This window comes from Pantherophis guttatus, chromosome 2 (assembly GCF_059756535.1).
Source record: "Pantherophis guttatus breed Tessera chromosome 2, ASM5975653v1, whole genome shotgun sequence".
Classification (NCBI taxonomy): domain Eukaryota; kingdom Metazoa; phylum Chordata; class Lepidosauria; order Squamata; family Colubridae; genus Pantherophis; species Pantherophis guttatus.
Genome location: NC_142064.1, coordinates 43840648 through 43861702, shown reverse-complemented (window position 1 = coordinate 43861702; position 21055 = coordinate 43840648). Strand labels below are relative to the sequence as shown.

Sequence of the window (21055 nt, the reverse complement as noted above, 5' to 3'; positions counted from 1 at the left end):
AATAGAACAGAATATATAATTAATATAGAATATATTTCAAAGAAATATATACAAAGAAAGTCAAATCTAGGACTTTGCTTTCAAGGTCAATTTACAGTGAACCTTGCCATTAAGGAAACAAATAGTGAACAATTTCACAAAAAGAATGAAATGCCTCACTGTTTTTTAAAAGCAAGGTCAAAAAAGAGGCCAGAAGCAAAAATTGCTTTATTAAGAATTGGTAACAACCTAATGTCATGCTTGGAATAAAAAAAAACAAAAACAAATTTTCCTTGTTCAAGTATTCACAAGTAAATATCTTTAAACTGGTATGTCAGAAAAAACATTATTTGGAAATATGAGTCCAACTATCTCTTCCTAGGTAATGTTATTCAATATTTTATTGCTTCTCCTCTAGGAGAGAGAACCAGCAAAAGTCTGGGGCACAGCCCTGAAAAATTTCCAAAAGTTGTTACCAAATTAAAATCTCTAATATGACGGAATGAGGGGAAGTTATTAAATTCTATATGTAACTGAGTTACATTTAAATGGAATCAGATTTCTACTCTGCTTCACCCACATATTTTTCTAATGAGGCATGCAAATGCCAAACACAGCCCTTCAGCAAGATTCAAAACAATTCTGCCTATTCTGTTTTACTCCCACAATCGTCAAGGTACAGGATCAATTAGGGTGAGAGATAGTGACCAGCTCAAAGCCACCTACTGAGGCTATATACTTGAATGTGGACTCTGGGTCATTCTAATCATAATTCAATATCCTAACTTCTGTACCATTTTATCACTCTCACAATTGTGCAGAATTTTAGAAGAGAAAAAATGGTTGTGGAACGTCATTCTTTGTTATCTGTGAAAAATTAGTAGATATCTGCCATTGTATACTTTAAATAATTCTACTTTTAAAATTAGTCAGCTTTTTTGTTGCAGTAATTTGGAATTAAAAAGTTACAGTATGGAAGAATTTTCATCAGATATTTATCCTATATGTTGTCAAAACAAATTATATTTTAATTACCTCATACCAACAATCCAGTCATGCTGTAATGGTAAATTGAAAAATATCAGAGATAGGATAAAAATATTGAATTAGATTGCGAGTTTGTAGCGCTTCAAAACATGTGGAATGGAAAGGCATTTCATTACAAGTTTTTGTCATGTACATGTTTTTAATAACATACATCTCATACTAAATATAAAATGCCTAGTAGCCAATGCATGGTTGCCTGAGACATAAAGAAACTTAATGTAGACCATATTATGTTGCATAATATGATACAATGGTTATATGTTAATTTATTGTTGGGTTAAAAGTAGCTTTCATTGTAAAAGGATTAATTAAAATTAATATTATGCTTGGTATATGTTCACAGAGATACATTGATTAAACTTGATTTAAGTGTAAGTATTCATGAATTAATGAAAGTTCAAATGGATTAACTTCAAATCCATCTTAACAAATACATGTTAATGTATTTTGGAAAATTGCAATATCAAGAACGTTATAGATCATGTTTTTTATGAATATTGTCTCTGGTCATAGAAGCAAAAGAGTAACAGATTTTGAATTGTAGGGAATGGAATGGAATGGAATTGCTGAAGTGTTAGATTAGGAACTAGAAATTCTTAATGATGGAGTTTTAATAAGTGCTAAAAGGGAGAACAGAAACGTTCTATTTGACTAATGGAATACCGGTAGCTGAAAAAAACTAATTTTTGTTTGCTCTACACCAGTGGGTCTCAACCTTCCTAATGCCGCGACCCCTTTAATACAGTTCCTCATGTTGTGGTGACCCCCAACCATAAAATTATTCCATTGACCATTGAAAATATGTGTTTTCAGATGGTCTTAGGCGACCCCTGTGAAAGGGTCGTTCGACCCCCAAAGGGGTCCCGACCCACAGGTTGAGAACCACTGCTCTACACCAATTCAAACTTCTCATAGTTTAAGAAAGGTGACATATTTTCAAAATGATTTTTATTTATTTTAAGAATTAAAAAATATTTAAAAACTTTTCTATATTTGGGAGTAGATGCTTAGATTCTTCATGTGGTCTCCATGATTCACACATATCATGACAACATGCAGCCTTCTAGAATTTACAGAATTTATTTATTTATTCTTCATAGCATAGATAACAACTCTTGTTGAATCTCTTCAGTTTGTTTTCAATTTCTGCAGTGAATATGTATAGCAAATTCATTCTCACAACTGATTAATTCATTCTCTCAATGCTTCTAGAATTTTCACTTCTCACTTCTCTTTATCTTGTTATACTTTAATTTTAATTTAATTTAATGTTCAAAGAAACCCTTGATCTTCCAAACTTTAATGCAAGCAGCTTCATATACATCTTCATGTCCTTTGTAATTTACACTAGTTGTGTAACGATGTTGTGATCACAATTACACAAATTATATGATTTGCATCTTACATAATTTGCATAGTAGCATTAGTCAAATGATGTTTTAGTGTAATACCAGCATCATGCTGCCTGCTATTATTTTCCTCATGATATCAGCATTTGTTGTAATGTCCTCATGTAAATTAAGTGATATGAGTTGCATTACTGTGATAATGTAGGTTTTCAATTTATTCAACTTATTTCCAAAATGTCTCCCAATTCATTAAAACAAGGTTTTACTGGCATTTTTCATGCATGAGAAATTTTTGGTCAAAGGCTACAAGCTTTTGTACAGGTAGTTCTTGCTTAACGTTGACCCATTCAAAATTATGACCATTCTGAACAAAGGGTACTTACAACTAGTACTTGTAGTTGTAGCCATGATAGTGTTCTGACCCAGCCATCGCAAGCAATGAGAAACCACTTACTCACGAGTAAAATAAACCTGTTTATTCAAACAGGGAAGGAACAATCTTGTCACGTTGGATAAACAACCCCAAAAGTAATTAGTCACAAACAAAAGTCTTTTCTCCTTCTGAAACAGGGCAAGAACAGTCTCTGTTCACATGACAACTCAAGATAGAAAATCCTTTCAATGATTAAGACAAGCAGAAATATTCCCTGTTCACACTGGCTGAGGCAAATTTACTCCCTGTTATTTTCCAGCAGGGAGATTCAGTTGGCACCTCAAATACAGAGCAATTAGTCCTGACAAACCTGCTTCTGGCAAAGGACTCCGACTTGATTGATGTACACTGGAAAACAAATGGTTGTCTGTGACAACAGGCCACACTCAAACCCCTACTATTTATTTCCCAGCCAGGGAGGGGCTGGCTAGCATCTACGACTTCTGTTCCCTGAAGGCCGGCTTACTGCTATCCGTTGCTCTCCTCTCTACGCATACGCACATGTGGGATGGTCCCCATTCCTCCCGGTCACTTAGCTGAGGCCCCAAAGGCAGCTGCCTCTCCATCTGGGGGTAGACAGAAGACCTCGGCTCTAATTCTGCTTCCTCGTCAAAACCTTCCAAAGTCTCTGAAGCTGGCCCAGGCTCCCCCTCCTCCTCGTCTGACTGCTGCTAGCTCTGCTGGCAGCTGATGGGCCACAACAGGTTGTGTCCCTAAGGTCCCACGTTCATGATTCAGGTGCCTCGCAACTGGCTCATAATTATGACTTTGCAATATCTTGCAGCACACGATTGCATTTGCAACCTTAACCGCAGCTGCCAATAAGCAAAGTCAATGGGAAACCGCCAGAAGATTGCAAAGGATGATTACGTGATCCTGAGATGCTATGACCATGTGAGATTTGCCTAATGACCGTAATTGCAACTGCTGGAAGCGCTATCATAAGTCAGTACAGTCACATGACACTTTGTGATTACATTGCTTCACAGTAGAGTTCCCAATCCAAATTACCATCTGTGAGTGAGGATGTGCTTTTTTTTTTTTTTTTAATCTGGACTACTGTAACGCTCTCTACATGGGGCTCCCCTTGAAGAGCACTCGGAGGCTCCAACTGGTCCAGAATGCAGCCGCGCGGGTGATTATGGGGGCGACTCGGCACACCCATGTAACACCTCTCCTGCACGAGCTGCACTGGCTCCCAGTGGTCTTCCGGGTGAGATTCAAGGTGTTGGTTGCCACCTTTAAAGCGCTCCATGGCTTAGGACCTGGGTATGTACGAGATCGCCTTCTGCCACCGATAGGCTTCCACCGGCCAATACGCTCCCACAGAGAGGGACTCCTCAGGGTGCCGTCGGCCAAACAATGTCGACTAGCGGCACCCAGGGGGAAAGCCTTCTCTGTGGGGGCACCTACCCTCTGGAATGAACTGCCCCCAGAGATTCGCATGATCCCCGACCTACGTACCTTTTGCCGTGCCCTTAAGACTCTTTTGTTTCAACAGGCCAGGCTGGCTTAGAAAATGAATTTTAATTGGGTGTTTGTAGTTTTTAATATAAGGGCCAAATTTTTAATACATTTTAAACTGTTTTTAAATTTTGTGGGTATATGTTGTTTTAATATGGCTGTACACCGCCCTGAGTCCTTTGGGAGAAGGGCGGTATAAAAATTTAATGAATAAATAAATAAATAAATAAACTTTGTTTCTATGGCTCTAAAGACTCCATTGTGCTGTACTAAAACAACTATTGCTTTTCTTGCATTGAGAGAGGATTTATAATAAACTTTCATAAGTACCAATATAATTCCTTTTTTTTTGCCTATGTGAGTTTGCCCTTTGAGGTAAACAGTGGTGGGAGATGCTGAGTTTATAATAGTGTCTTGTCATGAGGTGTTTCACCAATCCTCCTAAGATCAGGAAGAAGCTTTGCCAGAGGTAAATCTGGTGGTATAAAGGCCTAACAAAGAAATACAGAGAGCAACCAACTGTACTCTGCTCCTATGACTTTGACTTAGTGTCTCCTTCACTCAGGCCTCAAACATCTGGATAACAACTGAAGACATAATTGCAGTGGAATTCTGAGATATGCTAGCAAGATTAATCTGTGAGAAAACTAGATCAGGCAAGGACCATCAAGGTTGAATAAAAATTTGGTTCATTTAGTGCTGCTAGAATAATGTGGTTGTGATAATATTTGTCAGTTCCTTCTGTGAAGATTTCCTTTTTATTGCTGCCTTAAATTTTGATAATTTTATGTTTGGATAACATTCTCTTGCTGCTTGTTCTTATATACTATAAATCTGTCTGATCAAAATATTACAAGTTTGGGCTGGATTTATGATTTTGAAGAAAATTCTATTGTTCTAATTGCCCACATATAGAAATACTTGTCCCTTTCTTCATCCAATGTTTCTACAATGTTTGAAATGTGACACGGGACTTCTGGTGCATCCTCATTTCTTTGGGAATTCCCTGGATTCTGCAATTTTGTTGTTGGCACAAGGAAAAAAACTTTGTAAATCATCAACGTTTGCTAAATTTGCTGAAACAACATCCCACCAAAATCTATGACCAAGTTTAAATAAAACGAAAAGACCTCTACTGCAAATACTGAGCCCTGTATTTGTGGATCTTTTACCCTGCCGGTTTCTTCCATCTTCAATCCTGCCTACAATTCTGTTGTCCATTCAGATTTGGGTTTCAGTTTTAAAGGAAGAAATCTGTAATTAAGTGCACCGAGATCTTGTTCTCTACACCAGAAACAAAGCTCTTCTCTTGCTCCAGGATTTTAATGATAAAAGGAAATCCCATTATATTGATCCTGCATTTGGAAAATGACAGTCCCTAGTTTCTCTTGGTTCCATGACCTCTTGTTAACTGCTGCTTTCTTCCAGGGCTAAATATTGTCCTACACATCAAGTCTTTATTGGTCTTGATTAATGCATACTGGCTCACTGGAGTAGTACACTGGAGTATACTGTAATACTAAAAAAATGCAGGTTCAGATATCAGCTTATATTTATACTTGTTCTTCATGCAGACTTCATGACTATAATCTTAACTACAGTTATTATTTGTAAAGAAAAACTCCCTAAATCAAGAGACTCCTGTAGTATCACTTTGATCTTGGGATCAAAGTGCAGTTTTTCACACCTGTGTGCATAGCTTTGGCTGAGATCATTCTCCACTATCAGGGAATCAGTCTTCTATCTTCAGATGCTCTTCAACAATCTTCCAACTGCTCTACATTTTGGGATGCTACTTGGGGACCTAGTTGATTAGGTGCATAGCAGCATAACATCAGGAACTCCTAGTAGTTTGGGCCTTTGAAAAGCAATGCCAGGGTGGTTTGTTACATTCACAAAAAAAGGTGATACCAAGTCTCTCCAGCTTTTACACTTCCACTGAAATTTTCTTATTGTAAAATGCATGTCAAAAGACAGCTGTATCCATGAAGCCTTTCAGGATTGACTATTAAATTAGTGTTAAGGCATTTTCTTTAAAAATTCCTTTTTAAAAATTAAGCATAAGACCATAGTGCATGAATTTTTAAAAATTATTTTTAAATAATCTAATTCAAATAAACACCCTGATTATTTAATAAACAAATAGCAATAGCACTTAGACTTATATACTGCTTAAAAGTGCTTTATAGCACTCTTTAAGTGATTTACAGAGTCAACATATTGCCCCCAGCAATCTGGGTCTTCATTTTACTGACCTCTGAAGGATGGAAGGCTGAGTCAACCTTGAGCTGGCTAGCTCACTCTTGGCAATGTGAGCAGAGTTAGCCTGCAATACTGCATTCTAACCACTGTGCTACCACAGCTCATACCTGTTCAAAACTGATCTTTCTTTGTATGTGGATGTCTATCATAAGAATTTGTTATATTGGAGATTTCTCTCTCATATTGCTGAATGAGATCTTCAATTTCTATATATCTTGTGCTCTGTGAAAGAGTAGGATGAACTAGAATGCTCCTACTTCCAGATAATTTTCATTTCTTGTTCTTTTTGAGATCTTCAATACATCTTCAGGTTACCATATACAATTTCTTCATTAAATAATAGGAGCTTAAATCGTAATTGTGTTTCAATGTGAATGTTTGTGGCTGTTTGATTTCTGTCTTTATTTTTTTAAAATTTGTCTGATGTTTTGTCATGTGCATTACTAATTTAGAAGGCGGTTGGCCTTTATGAACAAGTAAAAGGTGATTAAAATGCTCTATTTTATTTGCAGACAGTGCTAATGAGGAAGAGTTGGAAAAGAACAAGTAAGGTAATTCTTGGCATGTAGCCTTGAAATAACTGATATTTTATAATTTATCACGTTGAACTTCAGGCTGTGACGTAGCTTATTCTCTGTAAATTTTATTATTTTATTATTTTCTGTTGTATAATCATGACAATGGAATGGTCCTTTAATTACTGAAAAAAAAAATTATATATACTTTGGTAATAGCTGATATAAGTTGGTTCAGTAGTTAAGGCTAGAAACCAGACTAGAAACCAGATGACTGTGAATTTTAGTCCTGCCTTAAGCATGAAAGCCAGATCAATGACTTCGGACCAGTCATTTTTTCTTGGCCCAACTCACCTCACAGGGTTGCTGTTGTGAGGAAAATAAGAGGAGGAAGGTGTATTAGGTATGCTTGCCACCAGGAGATACTTAGAAAAATAATAAAGGCAGAATATTAAATAAATAAATGCATTCAGAATGCATTTGAATGCATATAAGTGTAGTTAAAAGTATATATCAGTATCTATTCATATATTATGCATATATATTTCATCTCTATTTATATATTACATTTATCATAATTATATGACAAATCTAAAAAATGTGAAGTACAACTATAAAATATACATTTTCTTAATCATGTGTATGAATATGTACATGCTTTAGTCACAAGCTTTGCCTTCCTGCAGTTTTGGGAATGACAAAATACACTATTTAATAGGTAATATAAATGTTTCTATTTTGAGAAACAGAATATTTCTATTCTTTTTTTGAAATACAGATATGTACGCAACTGTTATATTAACAGTTATTATTATATTATCTACTATTAAAATATATGTTACATATATTTTAATAATAGACAAGAAATGTAGAATGGAGCTTTGTCCTCACTGCTTGCTACATGCTCCAAGATGTTTTATATCCATTTGTCCCTGTATAATCTACCTCATATTCTTCAATAATTTATTTTTAAAACATATAAAATGTTTACACTAAGATTTTTTATAGTAAACTGGCTCCCACAGTAGATGCTGTAGCATCTTTTTAAGTTTCACTATACCTACTGTAACAATAAAATATTGTTGCCTCCTCATTATTATAGTGCTTCACTATATTTTCCCTCCTTTAAATCATAAACTGAATTAAATACACAACAAAATCCCCTAATTTTTTATAATTCTGACACTAATATGATAAATAAACTGTTAATCACTTCTGACAGCACCAGCCATTATTTTGCCATTAGAAATAATTGCTATTTTCGCCCTGTATCAGTGGTGGTATTCAGCTGGTTCTATCCAGTTTGGGTGAACTGTAGCAGCGGCTGCGGGAGGCTTTGTCCACCCGCCTGTATGTCATCATGTCCCGTTTTTGACGCTCTATGCATGTGCAGAAAGTCCTGCGCATGTGCGGAGGTGTCGTGCACGAGTGAAGCGAGCACGCATGCACGCTCACATTTGCGAATCGGTAGCAAAGGTAAGTGAATACCACCCCTGCCCTGTATAGATACATAAAGTTACGTTCTAGAACATTTTGCTTCTAGAAATCATAAATTCCATGCTAAAAATAAGGAACGAGAATCTAACACTGGTAGTTGTTTGTTATCATTTGGAACAAGTTTATGTTAGAGGTCTTATCTGTTAGCAATCGTATGTCACTTCATCCTGTTTGTGTATGTTCCTATGAATAGAATAGCGTTTGCCTTTCTAGATATAGCTGTATTATTCTCTTACTAGTGTTAGAAGGTAGGATGAGGTATCTGACAATTGTTCCTAAATATTTGCTGTTTCTTACCATTCCTTCTTATTATTTAATTTTTATTTGGGATCCAATTCTGGTGAGGTGACCACACAGTAATTGTTGTCATTATTGAATTTGTAGGCGGTTGTTTTTTGCTTTTGCATCTGATACAGTGCCTTTCTTGAAATAAGACCAATAAAAATACATATTTGTTTTTAGTATTAGAGAAAAAGATTCATAGCTAATTATCCATGAATAATTGTGCTGGGTAATATTTGGAACATGAGTGAGAGTTGCTGTGTGATTTAATATATCTAAGAAGGAATTTTTCTGTTCTCAAATTCAGTTTGCAATTTGAACAGCTTTTTCTGCTTTTGCATTGACTTGTGAATAGTATGGGCTCTTTATAACATTACTAAAGTTATACTTCCATGCAAAGAGTATAAACCATTATGCAGCATTATCAATTTAGGAATTCATCAGGATATCATCATGTACTTGTTGTATTTTTTGAGCAAGTAATAAGATTTGGTAGATTAGTTCTGGTTACAATCTTGAAATAACCTGCAAAAATAATTTATGGCAGCTAAATATTTATGCACTTGAACTTCACAAATATCGGCTCCAATATCTCAGACAATTTATTTTGAACTGTGTTTTGTTTTGCTGAAAAGTCACCTTTTCACAAAAGTGTACCAATTCGTAAAGTCTTTCAGGCTAAACTTGTTCCGATTATGTTCTATGGTGCCGAAATCTGGGGTCTTACAGAGGCCTCCATATTGGAGAGAACTCAAAATAATTTGTTAAGGAGGATGCTGGGGGTAAACAATTCCACTTCGGCGGCAGCTGTCAGAGCTGAATTAGGACATTTTTCACTGCACACCTACACAATTACTAGGGCGGTAGCCTACTGGCTAAAAATGACTCAGATGGAAGCCAGCAGACTTCCCAAAATCTGCCTAGAGGAACAGCAGATTCCAAATCCTCAAAGGTATTCCTGGCTAACTCTGCTGTCAGAAATATTGAATCGATATGGCGTAGGGTTCCCGTTGTATGACACACTGAAGCAAGTTAAACAACGGATTAAAGATATAGATGGGCAAATGGACATGGCAACTCTTTCAACTAATCACTCCCTTAAGCTTCTGACAGCAGTTAAAACAATTTTTACCCTGGAAAAATATTTACATCTAGAAATGCCATCAGTGGAGAGAGAGCTATTTGTCAAGTTTAGATTTGAACTTTTAGATACCAACGTCAAATTCGGCCGTTACCGGAAAATCCTGTATGACGAAAGAACATGTATGGGGCAAAGGTTGTGGAAGTTATGGCACATATAATTTTTGAATGTAGGTTGTATGAGGAAGTAAGAAAACAATATCTGTCCCCAATTATAAATAAATTTCCCCACTGGAATGTAAGGCATAAATTATCATTTCTATTGAGGGCAGACTCTCCTCCCCTGGTAAGGGCTATCACTCGCTATCTTAAAAGGATGACAGCAATACGAGCCAGTTATATCGAAAAGAATTTCATTGATTGTAAGAAAGATGAACTGAGTTAGAGAGGAGCTATCTTATTTGGGTTATCTAGTTTTGGAAATCTAGTTATTGAACTTCGATATTGTTAAATTTTAAATGTCATATATATATTTTTAGGCTGTTATTTCTCTAACTGTTTGTTTTATCTTTTTCTTTTTTTTTTTTTGAAAAGGCCTTCGGGCTATTCAATAAAAGAACAAAAGTGTGTCTTTTCACAATTTGTTTTCTTTTGTTTCAGATCTGTGTAGATGCCATTTTTCTTGTGTACTGGATTTACTGTCAAACTACTATTTTTTCCAATATTTAATTCAATGTTCAATGTTAGACTAGAATTTTAGCATCTACCTGATTATTACTTTTATTTATTTAAATTGTTTATGGCTGCCCACTCCAAAAGACTCTGGATACAAAATCAGAAAATAATAAATAAATAAATAAAATAATAAATAAAATAATTTAAAATAATTTAAAAATGTGCGGCGTGCGCACATTTGCAAACCAGTAGGGAAGGTAAGTGAATTTCACCCCAGGGAAGGAGGTTAATCACTGCCACACAGTGACTCCTAACCCCAACAGCCAGGGTCAAATAGTATCAAAAACTGTTTGAGAAATCAAGGAGCACCAGGATGGATGCACTCACCCCATCCCAGCTTCACCATGATCTTAGCTGATATGAAACATTGTTAGCTTTGTTAATATTTAAATGAGGGAACTACCTCAAAATCCTAGGATTACTAACTAGACTCCAGTTTAACAAGAAATCTGTGATGACCAGTCCTTAGAGACATTTTTATACCATCTATATAGTGATTTGATTGTTATGCTAGCTCTCATTTAACTAGCTTGTGGGGTATTCTGTGAAATACTTTGCTGAATTCAAAATATTATGCCTAGGACACTCCCACAATTTATAGTTAGCCAATTTTAAAAGTGAGATAAAATTGGTATGGCAAGACTTGTTCTTGAGGTACTGTGTGCTGATTTCCAGCAATTACTTTATTTATCGGATTATAAAATGCACTTCCCCCCCCCAAAATGTGGGTGGAAATGTCTGTACATCTTATAGAGCGAATGTTGCTGATGCCTTGCCCACCCGCCAGCCCCCACCCTTCGGCCTCTGCCTCCAAGCAATTTGCATCCTTGCAACAAACAGCCTGATCAGCTTCAGCACAGCCTGATTTAGCATGAGCAGCTGATTGTCGGTTGGATTGGCCTCCCGGAATACTGACGATCAGCTGTTCCAGTCTGTGGGGATCACCTCCGCCTATCACCACCTCCGAGCGCCCCATTTTTGGCCTCTTCACATCTCATTTTTGGCCTCTGCGTGCCCCATTTTCGGCCTCCGCATGTCCCATTTTCCATGTGTCCCGTTTGGCGGTGATAGGCAGTGGCAGCAATCCATGCTGCCTGGAACAGGCTGAAAACGGGATGCACAGAGGCCAAAAATGGGGTGTGCGGAGGCCAAAAATGGGACGCACAGAGGTAGTGTGAGGAAATGGGGTTGAGGGGTACCCCGGACCGTGAACCAGCTCATGAGTAAACACACTGAGACTGAAATGATTCTGACAGAGGCGTCTTGTGTAAAAATATAATTTACTTTAAAACATTTAAAAAGCACTATGTCTTTAAGAAAACACATTAAAAACAAAATCTTATCTGGGTATGTGAAACAAGGCTATCTCCCTAGATCCCTCTCCACAATACCAAAACAGTTCACGAAAGAATAAAGCTAGCATGAAGGTAAGCAGCTTCGGCGTCGATACATCATCAAGGCAATCATAATGGGAGCAGCACGAGCTTCACAGCTGAAAGTCACCTGAAGTAAAAACAGTTCAAAAAGCAAACATTGCTTGAAGCTTGTGGGAGGAAGAAGGTCCAGCAGCAGCAGTCCCGATGATAGCTTGCATGCTACAAAACAGCAAAAGGCAAGCATCCGTGGGAGTCTCTCTGTAGCGGCGTCTGGAGTCCTTATCTGCATTCTTCTCCCATCTGCGGCGTTGCAACAAGCTTCCTGCAGGAGCTGTGCATTTAGGCCTAGATCAGACTAGGCCCGGGTAGCAAGCAAAAGGTCCTTGCTTATATAAGGAGTGAACCTGCAATTAACTAGGGCGGGGAAGGCTTGCAGGTAATTGGCAACAGCAGATGGCTTGATTAAAACCATACTGTTTGTGAGTAGGCAGATAGCCATAGCAATCCTGGAAACACTCGTGACAATCCCCTTCTCTGCGGCTATTTGGCCGGTTAACAAACATACATTCTACATTGGGTACATATATACATCAATGGTAAGTACATTCACATAGCCATCGACATTTTTCCCAGAAGATAGAGGTGTTGGTCACGGGGCAGCGGTTTGGTAAACACATCCGCTACCTGTTCCTTGGTTTCACAATACACAGTCTTAATGAAACCTGTTTTCACCAATTGCCTCACATGTTTGATTTTAATATCAATATGGCGCGATCTCTGGCCTACAGCATCGGCTTCCGATATGTTAATGGCAGCCATGTTATCCTCATAAACTTTTATAGGTTGCATGGGCTGCCTCCATAAACTTACCAGAAGATCATCAAACCAAACTAGGTTATTGGAAGCTTTGGACAAACTCACATACTCAGCTTCCGCTGTGGAGGTTGCAATTAACTTCTGCTTCCCAGAATACCAATACATGGGCTACTATTTAGGTATACAATGTACCCCGAGGTACTTTTTCTAGATCTAACATCCCCTGCCCAATCGGCATCCGAAAAACAACTCAATCTTAATTCTCTAGTTGCTTCTGGTTCCAATAACAATGAATAGTTCACAGTACCTTTTAAATACCTCAGGAGTCGTTTGATTCCGCTCCAATGGTACTGTGTGGGATGTTCAGAATGTCTAGATAACACATTTACACTTAGACTGATGTCCGGTCTAGTCCAATTTGCAATGTACAACAACGACCCAATCACGGACTTGTAAAGGGTCTTATCCTCAAACTCCGTGCTCTCAGTGTACATATTCTTAAGGAAGTCTGTTGCCATAGGGGTATCGCATGGCTTCGCCTCTACCATGCTACACTTTTTAAGCAATTCCTGAATCTTATCTTCCTGAGAGAGCCGAAACCCCTTCTCGGTTTTTACGAATTGCACCCCTAAAAATTTGCTAATGTGACCTAATGGTTTTAGGGCGAAACTCTTACTTAGGTCCTCAGAGAACTTCTTAAGCCTGTTCTCTGATCTACAAATATATAGTATGTCATCGACGTACAACAGTACTGTTTCCCTAATGCCCTGATCTTCCTTGACAAAAACACACTCGTCAGCCGACGATGGTAAAAAGCCCATCTCTCTCAGGCTTTTTGTGAGACACTCGTACCATCGCTTACCAGATTGGTTTAAGCCATATAGGCTCTTGTTCAACAACCACACATCGTCTTCCCGATGGCTTACTCCCTGAGGAATCCTCACGTACAGCTCTTTGTCTAACTGGGCGTGCAGGTACGCGGTCTGAATATCGAACTGATATACATGTTCGCCTCGCATGGTAGCGATGGTGAGAGCTGTTCTCACGCACTCAGGGCGCACCGTGGGCGAGAAGGTGTCCTCATAATCGTCAGGGAATCTCTGCGAAAATCCCTGCGCCACTAGTCTCGCCTTATAGATAAAGCCCCCACCTTCAATGGGCTTTTGCTTGAAAAGCCACCTGGTGCCGATCACCCTCTTGTCCTTGGGCAATCTTGTTGGCATGAATACATCGAGCCTTCTCAGGCTGTCTAATTCTGTATCCATGGCGGCCAGCCACTTCTGTCGTTCATGGTCAGGTAAGGCCAACACATCCTCATATCTCTGAGGGGTGGCCAAAACCTGGTCGACTGAGGTAACAAAGTCGTCGTACCTCTTAGGCTTATTGCCCCTGGTAACCCTAACTGGTCTGCCTTTAGGGGAGTCACTTACATCAGAGTCGTCCGATGAGTCATCTACCTCGTGACTATCACTATGCGTCTCAGAAGCTGGGCGCCTATCCTTCCTGGCTACCCCCATCTTGCGCTTCAATACCCCTTTCAAGGGTGCCTGGGATGCACGCTTCCCAGAACCAGATGTATCCCTATCCTCGGGTAGGTTTTCCGATACATCCTCCGATTGCCTATGACGACTACGGGAAGGATTCCGAGTAAGAATCTCATTGGCATGGATCTTACTCCAGTTGGCCCCTTCGTGAAAAGTGGCAGACCTTGATATCATTAATTTCCCGTTAGGGTAGGCAAACCTAAATGCCTTGGAGCCCTGCTCATAACCAACAAATCTCAGTTTAACAGAGATTGGGTCTCCCTTTCTCCTGAGCTCCTTCGGGACATGAACATCGGCCATCACCCCGAAAACGTGGAGGTGTGCCAAGCTAGGCTTATGGCCGTATAGCACCTCGTATGGGGTCTTCTGCACCACGCTAGACCACACACGGTTCAGGGTGTAATTCGCGTATCTAACTGCTTCTACCCAGTACGCGAAGTCTAGTCCGGAATCCTCTAGGGCGCACCGCATCATAGTTTGTAATACATCGCTGCGCTGTTCTGCAACGCCATTTTGAAACTTAGAGTAAGGCGCGGTGCGTAAGTGGACTATGCCCTTACTCCTTAACCAGCTGGAGAACTGCCTGGAATTAAATTCAGTCCCCCTGTCAGTTAAGATCTTCTTAACTCTGACCTGGTGCTGGTTCTGGACTAAGTTACAAAATTCCTTAAACTTAGTCAACGTTTCACTCTTGGACATTAGGGGAAAAACGAATCCAAATCTGCTGTGGTCGTCTACTATGGTAAGAAAGTACCGTCTCTTACCCACGGAAGGTGCGAATGGACCCACCAAATCCATGTGGACGAGCTGAAACGGGTGTTCAGAGTACCTCTGAGACTTCTCGGGCGCAGATTTCGCCTTCAACTTTGCACTCCTACAAATTGAACAGTCTAGGAATGTGTTACAGTCATTGATCTTGGTTCCCCTTGAGTGTTCGGTTACCTTTTTTGCTATAGGAAAACTCACATGACCTAATCTACGATGCAACAAGTGAGCACATTCATTATGCAGCGGCTCACCTGTAGCAATTGCATTAGCATTTTCAGGTTTCCTACTATCTGACTCTAAGTTAAAATTTAAAAACTTTTTATTAACTTTACATTTGTCTTTACAAGGCTTCCCCTGGTGAAAGTCTTGATCCTCATCACCTAGTTCTAACTGTGATTCATTGTTACTACCAAATGAGATAACATAATTGCTATCACTGCAGGACTCAGCATTCGTATTGGGGGAATAATAAGGCAAGCCACCTATCTTCAAAACCTCCCCAATCACACATTTGTTGTTTTTGATCACAGCTGTTCCTCCTGAGAACAGAATCTCCACTCTAGGGTTCTCAGATATCCTCATCAGGCTTAGCAGATTATGATCTATCTCTGGTACATACAATGCTCCGTGAATCTTCCCTATCCCAGGGATATAAACATCTCCAATGCCAACAACATTCACCTTTTTACCGTTTGCAACTTTGACCATGGATTGATGCCTTCTCATATTAGCAAACAACCTTCGGTCACTGACAACATGGTTACTGGCTCCACTGTCCATTAACCATAGTTGCTCTCGCTGTTCCCTTGTAAGCTCTGACTCAGTAGTTTCCACTATACCTACAGAGCTATCATTAAACCTGGGATTGTTCCCTTTGTTGCCTCCATTTGGCTTTTTACCCCTTCTGTGGTTAGGAACATCTATACTTGGCTTTCTACCAGGAGGCAATGGCCTCCTTTTACATTTATTATCAGAAGGTGCCTTTGAACATGCCCTAGCATTCACATTTTGTGGGCAATCCCTTCTATAATGTTCTCTTGAACCACAATTGAAGCATTCTCCGATAGTATATGCTCTATCTGAACTATCGGGCCTTCTTAAAGGTTTTTCCTTTTTGTGAAAAGCCGCCCTGCATTTTCGCAAGTTATCTTCAGCAATCAGTCTGCCAGATAACACTTCTAAAGATAAGTTATTACAACTAACATTATCCAGTTGCGATATAAAATTATCCCAGCTAGGGTCAAGGGAATTGAGTATAACAGTAATGAGGGTTTGTTCAGACACTGTTTCCCCCCTCAACATCAATTCCTGCCTTAACTGTTTAACTCACATAAGTGTTCATTAATATCTACTCCCGCCTTCAACTTTGCGGAATAGAACTCCCTATAAACTCTGTTTGTAACATGGGAGCTTTTTGAACAAAATAGCTTATGTAGTTTCACCCAAACTTCTGTTACGGTCAGGTTACTAGGTATACTGGGATATAGTGCAGGGTTAATGGACATCAATAAAATACAAAAGGCCTTATGGTGTAAAATATCAACTTCTAAGGACCATGGTCTAGGTGGGGGTTTTAACAGCAACGATAAAACATTTTCTTTCATTAAAATTACTTGAATACTTTTAACCCATTCCTTAAAATTTCCTCCACCCACACTTAAACTTTTAAAATTAGGAGGAAGGACCTGTACATTATTAAACATGGAAATAGACATTAATTGATGTTCAAAATGTGGTCCGTCCTGGAACGGGCAATAAGGCATTGGAATGGAAGCACACAGCACAGTGTCTTCCATCTGGCATTCTGACGATCGTTCCTCCCCAATGGGAGGGATTAAAACTTCACGTTGTGCGGATGCAAAACTCATCCTGGCTTGATCACAAAAACTCGAGGGTCCTCTCTGGTGCACATCTCTAGGAATTTTTGGACGCGCTCCCAAATTCCTATCTTCAGTTGAGGTAGCCTCCGGAACCGTCCTGGATGTCGATGTCGTCACGGATGGATATATCCCACTCGTGGCGTGCGCTGAATTAGTCGCAGACATCAGGGGGGCTTTGGGATGCGCAGCTCCTATTTGTTGAGCCGATGGTGCCTGCAAACCATCGCCTAAAATGGTTGCCAAAGTCTCTATCACACTTGCAACCTTACGCTCAACATGAGAGTCTCTTAAATTTTTAGCAGAAGTCACTGATGTCATCAAGGGAGCTAAAGTCTTTATAGCCTGATCTATGATGGCTTCAACAGCAGGTGGCGCAATGTCAACTTGGCCATGCTGGTTTAACAAAGAAGCAGGAACATTTGAATCAGGCAGTCTGTTATCCCCCATTACCCACTTATGGTCTGAGGTGCGGGTTTTAGGAAAAGATTGAAAGTCTCTTACCGATCCGGTGTTTTGTAGGACTTCGATCTTCTTTCCTTTCACGGCTGAATTCTTTAATAATTCACTAGAATCAGCAGTCGGGTTCTGACTTACTGTGGGCAAACCTAAAAACTGAAGGATTGCCTTCCTAAACTCATCATCCACCTCTGTATTTGTTTTCAAGACCTGAAGTGGCGTTCTTCCAGTCTCTACTCCTTTTGGTGATGATGGTTTATTCACTATCTTAGGCCCTTCAGAAGTTGAGGCCTCTGCTCCAAAACTTATAGCTCCACTATTCTCTAAATCAATTAGAGTTTGGGGGTTTTCAGCCAAAACATTTTTGGCCTGAGCCCCAGACAGTCCAGTTTGTGACTTCATACTTTGTGCTGCTGCTGCTGCCCTAGTCAACATCTATTCAACTGCAGACATTCCAGTCTAGCGCGTTACCACATGAGCGTAAGTTCGTTAAACCATCCTCTGCTACCAACTGTGAGGAAATGGGGTTGAGGGGTACCCCGGACCGTGAACCAGCTCATGAGTAAACACACTGAGACTGAAATGATTCTGACAGAGGCGTCTTGTGTAAAAATATAATTTACTTTAAAACATTTAAAAAGCACTATGTCTTTAAGAAAACACATTAAAAACAAAGTCTTATCTGGGTATGTGAAACAAGGCTATCTCCCTAGATCCCTCTCCACAATACCAAAACAGTTCACGAAAGAATAAAGCTAGCATGAAGGTAAGCAGCTTCGGCGTCGATACATCATCAAGGCAATCATAATGGGAGCAGCACGAGCTTCACAGCTGAAAGTCACCTGAAGTAAAAACAGTTCAAAAAGCAAACATTGCTTGAAGCTTGTGGGAGGAAGAAGGTCCAGCAACAGCAGTCCCGATGATAGCTTGCATGCTACAAAACAGCAAAAGGCAAGCATCCGTGGGAGTCTCTCTGTAGCGGCGTCTGGAGTCCTTATCTGCATTCTTCTCCCATCTGCGGCGTTGCAACAAGCTTCCTGCAGGAGCTGTGCATTTAGGCCTAGATCAGACTAGGCCCGGGTAGCAAGCAAAAGGTCCTTGCTTATATAGGGAGTGAACCTGCAATTAACTAGGGCGGGGAAGGCTTGCAGGTAATTGGCAACAGCAGATGGCTTGATTAAAACCATACTGTTTGTGAGTAGGCAGATAGCCACAGCAATCCTGGAAACACTCGTGACAGGTAGAAAATGGGGCACTTCGAGGCAAAAAATGGGGCATACAGGCCAGCGATAGGCAACGGCGATCCCCGCAGCATGGAACAGCTGATCATCTGTATTCTGGGAGGCCGATCCAATCGACAATCAGCTGCTTGTGCTAAATCAGGCTGTGCTGAAGCTGACCCAGCTTTGCTGCAAGGAGGCAAATTGGTGGGAGGCAGACACAGAATTTTTTTCTTGTTTTCCTCCCCAAAAGCTACATGCATCTTATAGTCTGGAACATCTTATAGTCTAGTGATGGCTAACGTTTTTGCCATCGTGTGCCAGGAGCTGGGTGTGTGTGTCACACGTGCGTGCCCACACCCATAATTCTATGCACCATCCCCCCACGCATGTGTGCATGACCCCCCGCTCCCCTGCTCCTGGCATGCAATGGTACAGTAGGCCCATTTTTTGATCTCCCCAGCCGCCAGAGCCTTTCTAGGAGTCTGGGGAGGGCGAAAATGGCCTTCCCCACCCCGGAGGTCCTCCAGAGGCTGAAAACAGCCCTTTTGCCAAATTCCGGTCCCACTGGAAGTTGGCAAACGGGCCATTTGGCTTCCGGGTGGGGGGAAGGCCATTTTCGCTCTCCCTAGACTTCAAGAAAGGCTCTGGTGGCTGGGGAGAGAGAAAAACAGGCCTTTGCCACCATCCCCTAAGGTCCTCTGGAGGCAGGAAACAGCCTGTTTCCCTACTTCTGGTGGGCCCAGAAGGCCCGAAAATCAGCTGGCAGAACAGAGCTCGCGTGCCCACCGATATGGCTACGTGTGCCACCTGTGGCACGGGTGTCCTAGGTTCGCCATCACGGTTATAGTCCGAAAAATATGGTACTGCATTGTTTTATGTAGAATCTTTCCAGGTACTGACAGCAGACTGATTGTTCTGTCCCCTCCCACAAGTGGCCTTGCAGAGGCTCAAATAGCCCGGCAGTAACAAACACAAGTTAGAGAGACTGAAGCTGGCCCTTTAATAAATAGTTCTCTTCCAAAGCGTATATCAGTCCAATAGTTACCGGGCAATGTTCCAAAGGTTTTAATTTTCAATGTATGCCCAGAATATTTCCCCAGATATGTACAAACCATTATTTTACATGAGTTCTATTTTATTTCAGATGTCTTATTTTTCTTTCAAACTATATAGTATCAAGGTAGCTTTTAAATTAATCTCACTCTTTGCTTGCAATTATTTTAAAAAAGAAACTCTTGGTATTTTCTTTTTCTTTTCTTTTTTTGTTTCCTAGCTTTAAAAGTGCTTTGTAGTTTTTCTTAAATCTTGACATGCTTTGAATAACTGTTGGATATAAATTATAGTGACAATAAGATTTAGGGGTAATTGCAAGCAATGCAATATTATCAATTATTCTTCATTATTAGAAAGATAATAAAAGTAGAAGTAAATTTACTGAGTTTAGTGTATTTGAAAAGTTGAGAGATTGCTAAAATGATTTATAAAAGATTAAAGTGTGCATTTTTATTGCAAGTCAAGTACATTATAGCTGTGAGTTGCAAACATCTAAGAACTTTCAAATAAATCTTTGTTTGCCATAGAACAAATTGCCCATTAATCAAAGACTTACCTGTATATATAATCACCATTCCATTTTTTCATTTTTTTTCCAAAAGTGGAGTAATACTAAAGACTAAGATACAGTTGTTTCTTGTTATTCTAAAATCTTGTTTTCATCAATAACCATTCATCAAAGAAGTTCCTAAATATTAAGACATTTTTCTACCTTTCCTATTTTCTTAAAATAATCATTATTGTTTGCTTCTGATTTAATAAATGAGAGTTCTCTCTGTGCCTGAAGTTTCAGACCCAGAGTATACGTCTGTCGGACCTGCACAAAAAAGCTCAGCTATGGAGAGGAATAGTCAGTATCACTTTAATTGAAGGTTGTGGACTCAAAGCCATGGACTCAAATGGGCTGAGTGATCCCTATGTGAAATTTCGGCTGGGACATCAGAAGTACAAGAGTAAGGTAACTTTTGATTTTCTTAAACTATTTTTTAGAGCCTAGTAGAATTTTTTAAATGTAACTTCAGCATTTTTTTTGTCGAAATTATTATTTGACTATTATAGTTCATCACAGGGTCAGCCAGATGTTCAGACTGGATTTGGCATTTTTATCCACCTATTGTGTCCTTCCTAAGGGCCTGGGATAGGCAGATGTGGATGTTTGATGGTGTTACAGATATTGTTATAAGATGTAAGCTGTTCTGAGTAAAGCCACTTTTGCAATTGACTGGTGGTAATTTTGTCAATGTCGATTGTGTCCAGTTGTTTTGGAATTGCACCCAAGGCAACTATTGCTATTGC

At 39.7% G+C, this 21055-nt stretch overlaps 1 protein-coding gene across 5 annotated transcripts in view; it reads left to right on the top strand.

Moving 5' to 3' along the window:
* The window catches only part of MCTP1 (multiple C2 and transmembrane domain containing 1), a 156251-nt gene that overhangs the window by 38690 nt on the left and 96506 nt on the right, over positions 1 to 21055 (top strand). For 4 of the 5 annotated variants that reach the window (XR_004595265.3, XR_015732159.1, XM_034440691.3 and 1 more), the window contains exons 6-7: positions 7047 to 7085; positions 20547 to 20717. Coding sequence is in view for 3 of the 5 variants with exons in the window: in XM_034440691.3 (XP_034296582.2) it covers positions 7047 to 7085; positions 20547 to 20717 (210 nt within the window). In the remaining 2 variants the exon portion in view is untranslated. The remainder of the gene's footprint in view (positions 1 to 7046; positions 7086 to 20546; positions 20718 to 21055) is intronic. The other variant, XM_034440692.3, reaches the window with a different exon arrangement.